We start from the raw sequence: 7138 nt of genomic DNA, 5'->3' as shown, positions 1-7138 counted from the left end.
CAATATAACAGAGGGGCAATACAATCATCTTTTTATTACTTTTCCCTTTTCTCCTAGTTCCAAGTCATGTCAGCACCCCAGCTCCCTAGACTATTAGCAAACAGAGAAAAGAAAACTTGATTCACTCTTTGTCTTCTATATTTAAATTAAATTTTTATTTTTAAATTAAATTTCACTATATAAGGGCAATTTCATTTGTCATGTTTCTTCTGCCTTAAAATAAAAATATCCTTTACACATGTAAAAATGAGAACCACCAGACATACACACTTACACACACAGACACACACCATTAAAACAGTGGAAGTGAACACTAACTAGAACTAAGATTAAAAATCCCCTGAATACTGACATGTTGTGCTTAGTGTGGCAGTATGACTAATAGAGACATAATTTTGATTCTCCTCTTTGCTGTTTCTCAATCCAGTCAGAAAACAGGCAACTGGTACCTCTCTGCTTTCCCTCTAACCTCATTTATTTTCTCTCCTCCCTTGCCTCCATGTAAAACCAGAGAGGGATTGAGATGTCAGAAATAACAGAGAAGGAACATTCGCTTCCCCTCTCTTCAAATTCCATTCTGGGACTGTCTTTCGCTGCCCTTCCACCTTCGTCTAATGGACATACTTCTACATTTGTGTTTGTCATAATGGATTTGACTGCAATTTATAATCTTTCTAACACTTGGATTTGGAAAAAGGAAATTTACAAAGTTCATTATTGTAAATGTAAATTAATACTCAAACTCTCAGGTTTCTAAGGTACCCCGGGTAATTTTTGCAGCGTCTAGGCAAAACTGCGTCTAAATTCCTAACTGGATTTACAGGATGAAATCTAAGTTTACCTCTTTTATCTATAGCCAGAGAAATCAAACCAATACAAATCCATACACATTTATTAAGTACTTCAGGGAAGGTGTGAACCAGCAGTTTTCTGAAGCTCAAGGCTGATCATGAACACTTTCCAATCTTCACTTTGAGTCAAAGAATAGGAGAGGAAAGAAAAAGGTTTCATTTTTAAAGTACAAACCGAAACGAAAAACCCATTATAAATGGCAGTGTAAATGACACTGTAGAAGAATTAATCCAGACATAGCGTGGGACCCCGCAGACCCACGTCCTCTCCCCAAGTCCACACAGCTGACTTTGGGAAGGTCCCCCTCAGGAGCAATTTCATTGGCGCTCACACGCTTCCCTGCACTCCCCCAGGTACGTCTTCCGCATGCGCACAACGCACACAGGCGGCTTCGTTGCCGGGTCTTCGTCCCCGCCCCCGAATTTCTAACCCTGATTGGTCCGTTTCACAGGCCCGCCCCTCCTCCTCAACCAATGCGGAAGCTTCCTTGTCGCTCCGCCCTCGCCGCTCCCGGCGTGCGGCTGCATTGCCTGCTAACCCAGGCACGGAGCAGGGATGGCGGCTGTGTCGGTGACTGCGGGCCGGCTGTTGCGGCTCCGTGCAGCCGGGGCTGAGGGGTACTGGCGACGGTTGCGTGGCACGGGGCTGGCCCGGGGCTTCTTGCAACCTGCCTCGGCTGGCGAGGATGCGGCCCAGACTCGGCAGGTGGCTCACTTCACTTTCCAGCCTGACCCGGAGACCCGGGAGTACGGTGAGCCTGGGGCTACCCTGTCCGGTTCCGCTGCAGCCCAGCCTGTCGGGCCCGCGGGCGAGGGCCTGCAGGCTGATCTTGCACCGGGCTTAATCCTTGCATAACTCTCTGGAACCTTTCTGCCTCGGGGTCGGGCTGAGATTCCCTCCTGGCTCTGATTTTGTGGCTGTTCAGCCCTTGAGACGCAGTCCCTTGCACCCCTGAGATGGGTGAGAGGCCATACCGCGCTCTGGAAGGGCCTGAGGGTGGAGAGGTGGTGCCCAGGGAACGCCTCTCTTCCTTCACCCTCCATCAGTGTTTTCGTAACCCAGGCCTTATGTGTTGTTCCAGCTTGCCTGGAACTGGGCCACTAACTTTAAGCAGCGGCATATGAAAGAAAGATTCCCCTCACCCGACCCTGCCTTTGGATCCTAAGAAGAAACTGAGGGATAAAATAGCTGTATTAATTTTACCAAGGTCACATAACAGGTTCTTCCTACAGATAGGAATGAATCCAGGCTTCCTGTTTGAGGCCAGTCCTGACCTTTTTCTGGGTTGTGCCACCACTTAGCCAAGGAGGGGTAATGGATGAAGGAATAGGAAGCTACAGGAAAGATGTTGCGTGCCTTGTACCATTTCTTTTTTTTTAAACTTTTATTTAGTAAATATAAATTTCCAAAGTACAGTTTATGGATTACAATGCCCCCCCCCCCCATAACTTCCCTCCCACCTGCACCTCTCCCATCTCCCGCTCCCTCTCCCATTCTATTCACATCAAGATTCATTTTCGATTCTCTTTATATACAGAAGATCGATTTAGTATAAATTAAGTAAAGATTTCATCATTTTGCATCCATACAGAGCATAAAGTGTAAAATACTGTTTCAGATTGGAAGCTGAGGGCAGGGACTCGTGCGTCAGGGTATGGATCCCAGCCGGAAGTGAATTTGAAGCTTGTGCCACGAAAGGTTTGTCCTCGGGGGACAGACAGGCCTGCCAGGACCCCCACTCAGACAGGTTGGGTCCCCGGGGGGCTGATTCTTCCGGCCCCCACCCCCGACCTTCCTTGCCCATGTTCCGCCCGGTCAGCTCTCACTGCTACAGCTGTGTTGGACCAGATGGGAGGAAAGGCATAGCCGCCCCGGCTTCCAGAGGGGTTGCGCGGGCTGGGGTCTGAGCCTGGCGCCCATTACTCGGCCCTAACATCAGGAAGCTAGGGGGGCAGAGCTCAGACCCTTTTCAGCCGTGTCTTTGGGGTCCCCCACCTCCCCCATGGTCCCCCCACAGTCTTCAGTGGGACGGCTGACTCGGGGGCGCGGGAGGTGGTCCAAGGTCCGGGTCTCCACCGCACGCAGACATCTTGGTGGTGGGGGAGCGTCACCAGGCGAAGCCGGCCCCTCCCCACCCGCTGATGAACCTCCTTTTAGAAGCCCCGTTTCACTTTGTTTTATCTACCTCTTAGCAGGCAATAGAGATGAATTAGTAGTGGCAACTCCACTTGCTTAGGTTAGGGGGGAAAAAGATGTCTTTTTCCAAAGGAAAAAAAAAGTTTCCTTAAAAATACTTTCCAAAAAACTACAAAAAAAAATTTTTTTTGATAAAAAGAGGGAGATATCCAGTGACCACTGGATTGTTTTAATTTCCCAAACTTTACCCCTCCCCCCCCCACTCCCCATAATGAGGTTTCACTCTTTGGCGATTTTCTTCACGTGTTTAAGATAACGCTCTAGCTGTCCCGACAGGTACACCTGTCACTCTGTCCCCTTAGCTTGTCTCACCCGTACCCCGTTCCAAGGAGCCCTACCTGGACCCCTCACCTCCTCCTCCCCCTCCCAGCCAGGTGACTTCCGGGGGCCTCACCAGGGACGAAGGCGTGTGTGTATGTGTGTGTCGTGGGCACTGACGTCTGGACCCTGCACTGCCTCCGGAGGGGCTGGGGGACCCCTTGTAACATTTCTGTGTGGATTTCCTGGAAGCCACTGCTACGGAGGGTGTTTAGAATGAATTTCAGCAGCTCATGAGTTGGCATAATGAATGAACCACCTCTGTTACTGTGTTCTTGCTCTTTTTCCAGAATCTGAAACCAGAATGTGTCACAAGAGCCCCTTTCCTGATGTCGGGTGGGTTGGTGTGCATCTCCTCCCAACACGGGAGAGCGACAAGTGTATTTTTATGAATGTGTGTGGGGGAGGGCTGAGCACTCCCTTTTGTGACCTGTAATTTTCAGAATGAGTGCTATCTTACTCTGTAATCACGATAATGTTGAAAACTGTACATGACTGGAAATTTGCCTGCCATCGCCACCCCAATTCTGATTGTACCTCTTCCCAGCCTTGAGTCTGTTCTCTGCTTGTCTGGAGGGTGGGGCAGCTGGCTCTGACCTTCGCAGGGCACACTCTCTGCTTCTCTTCCCTGTGACAAACCACTGCATTCCGCTGTTTCAATAGAAAAAATACTGTTTCAGTACTAGTTATAGCATTAATTCACATTGAACAACACATTAAGGACAGAGATCCTACATGAGGAGTAAGTACACAGTGACTCCTGTTGTTGACTTAACAATTTGACACTCTTGTTTATGGCATCAGTAATCTCCCTAGGCTCTAGTCATGAGTTGCCAAGGCTATGGAAGCCTTTTGAGTTCGCCGCCAACTTCGATCTTATTCCAACAGGGTCATAGTCAAAGTGGAAGTTCTCTCCTCCCTTAAAAAAAAAAGTACTTCCTTCTTTGATGGCCCGTTCTTTCTACTGGGATCTCACTCACAGGGATCTGTCATTTAGGTCCTCTTTTTTTTTTTTGCCAGAGTGTCTTGGCTTTCCATGCCTAAAATACTCTCATGGGCTCTTCAGCCAGATCCAAATGCCTTAAGGGTTGATTCTGAGGCCAGAGTGTTGTTTAGGACATCTGCCATTCTATGAGTCTGCTGTGTATCCCGCTTCCCAGGTTGGATCATTCTCTCCCTTTTTGATTCTATCAGTTAGTATTAGCAGACACTAGTCTTGTTTGTGTGATCCCTTTGACTCTTAATCCTATCATTATGATCAATTGTGAACAGAAATTGATCACTTGGACCAGTGAGATGGCATTGTGTACCATTTCTTATGTGACTTTTATCTGCTCCTCCAAGGACCCAGTGTTTGTCATTACCACACCAGTAAAGAGTAAGAAACGTCTGTCATTTCTTTTTTTTTCTTTTTTTTTTTTTTTTTTTGTTTTTTTGACAGGCAGAGTGGACAGTGAGAGAGAGAGACAGAGAGAAAGGTCTTCCTTTGCCGTTGGTTCACCCTCCAATGGCCGCCGCGGCCGGCGCACCGCGCTGATCCGATGGCAGGAGCCAGGAGTCAGGTGCTTTTCCTGGTCTCCCATGGGGTGCAGGGCCCAAGCACCTGGGCCATCCTCCACTGCACTCCCTGGCCACAGCAGAGAGCTGGCCTGGAAGAGGGGCAACTGGGACAGAATCCGGCGCCCCGACCGGGACTAGAACCCGGTGTGCCAGCGCCGCTAGGCGGAGGATTAGCCTAGTGAGCCACGGCGCCGGCCAACGCCTGTCATTTCTTTGTCCAATAGCTTCTCACATGCTACAGCTGATGTTTTTGGAAGTGTATCTTTGAGTTTTAGGACAATCTTAAATCATAGGTAAGAGTTTTCTTCCCATATTGTTATTACTTTATCTTAAGCTAGTTTGTCCAAGGTTCCACTGATATGTTAATGGTAGCTCTGGCTTTGAAACCTACCATATTCTAGAGCTTCTCTTCTGAACAGTGTGCTAAGATGTATGTAGGAGTAACTGAAGGAGAAGGTGTCTTAGTTGCATGGAACATTAGCTACCATAAAGGTGAACAGCAATTTTTCCCCCTCACTAACAAGATGAACTCTTAATTATCTTCAAAGCAAAGAAACTTTGGTCTGATACTTTAGAAGTAGAGGACAAACCTTCTTAATCCCTATTCTCTAATTGTGTGATTACTAGCATCTTAGTAGAATATCACATTACGTTTGTTCCTTTTTTTAAAAAATGAATTTATCTTTTCCATTTTCTACAACTTTTTTTTTAAAGAAAAGACTTAATTATTTGAAAGGCAGAGTTAGGGGAGAGAGGGAGAGAGAAAAAGGGAGAGGGAGAGAGGGAGAGAGAGATCTTCAGTCTACGGATTCACTCCCCAAATGGCTGCAAAAGGCCAGGGCTGGGCCAGATGGAAGCCAGGAGCCTAGAACTTTATCAGTGTCTCCTACATGGGTGCAGGAGCTCAAGGACCTGGACAGTCTTCCACTACTTTCCCAGATGCATTAGCAGGGAGCTGGATCAGAAGCAGAACAGTGCCCATATGAGATGTTGGCATCACAGGCGGAGGCTTAACCTGCTGTGCCACAATACTGCCTCCAAATTGTGTTTGATCTTATTACAAAAATAGTATAAGCATATTTTAAGATAATTTGGATAATAAATAAAAATGAGTTTTACTAATGACTACAATAAAGATTGCTAACATTTTAGGAAGTATTTTCCATAATTGTAGTTTTTATGTAAATATAATTTGCATTGTTGAGTCATTAGCATTTTCCAATAATGCTATGTAGTTTTATAACCTTTAGAATTTATAAGACCTGCTCCATGGAGTATAGACACTAAATTCATTAATTAAATCTTGACTCTGGAATCGATTGTTCTAGGTTTATTCTTTGCTACTTACTGTTTTGCAGTCATCTCTTAACACTTTATAAGCCTCAGTTTCTTTATGAGTAAGGGGTTAATAATAATAATACCTAAAGAGAAGGTCTTTATGAAGGCTAAATAAGATACTATTTATAATGTACTTAATAGTGGTTGGCAACTAAGAAGTAGTCATTTAATATTTGGCAATTTTAAATACCATTATGATTTTCTTGTTACATTTTTGCAATACTTTAAATAAGCACTTTATATATGACTTTTATATATATATCTGAGGGTATTTCTTTTTAAAAATTTGTATTTATTTTATTTGTTGAAAGCTAGAGAGAGAGAAATTCTGTCTTCTGGTTCACTCCCCCAAATGCATGCAACAGAGGGAGCTGGGCCAGGCTGACGCCAGGGGCAGGAACTCAATCTGTGTCTCCCCTGTGAGTCAGTCCTAGGGCCCCGAATACTTGAGTCATCTCTTTCTGCTTCCCAAGGTGCACATTATTCGGAAGCTGGAATTGGAATTGGAGTTGGTACTGAACTCCAGCCACTCCAGTGAGGGACATGGGCATCCTGAGCGGCAGCTTAACTTCTGCACCAAATGACTGCCCTAGAGATTACTTTTTTAGGATACAGTTCTAAGAATGAGATTTTTGACTCAATATTATGAATGCTTTAACTTACTTGTAATACATAGTTGGAATGACCACTTTATATTCTCTCTATATACATAAAAGTATTGGGTATTAATGCTCAAAATTACTAATGTATACACATACACACTTAGGTACTCAGTATATTTTGTTTAAGTTGTATTTGTTTCATTTCTATTCAGGAATTTTTTCTCACATATTTGTTCATTAGATTTATTTTCTTTTGTGAATTGAGTATTCTG

General features: G+C 45.2%; 1 protein-coding gene across 1 annotated transcript in view; it reads left to right on the top strand.

The window, feature by feature from the left end:
- The first annotated feature begins 1396 nt into the window (after nucleotides 1-1396).
- Nucleotides 1397-7138, top strand: part of BCKDHB (branched chain keto acid dehydrogenase E1 subunit beta) — a 277214-nt gene continuing 271472 nt past the window's right edge. The window contains exon 1 of the mRNA XM_002714546.6: nucleotides 1397-1603. Within this exon, the coding sequence (XP_002714592.2) occupies nucleotides 1408-1603 (196 nt within the window). The 5' untranslated portion in view covers nucleotides 1397-1407. The remainder of the gene's footprint in view (nucleotides 1604-7138) is intronic.

This window comes from Oryctolagus cuniculus, chromosome 5 (genome assembly GCF_051225735.1).
Source record: "Oryctolagus cuniculus isolate XC-2025 breed Fujian yellow rabbit chromosome 5, ASM5122573v1, whole genome shotgun sequence".
NCBI classification, from domain to species: Eukaryota; Metazoa; Chordata; class Mammalia; order Lagomorpha; family Leporidae; genus Oryctolagus; species Oryctolagus cuniculus.
This window is presented reverse-complemented; position numbering and strand designations above follow the sequence as displayed.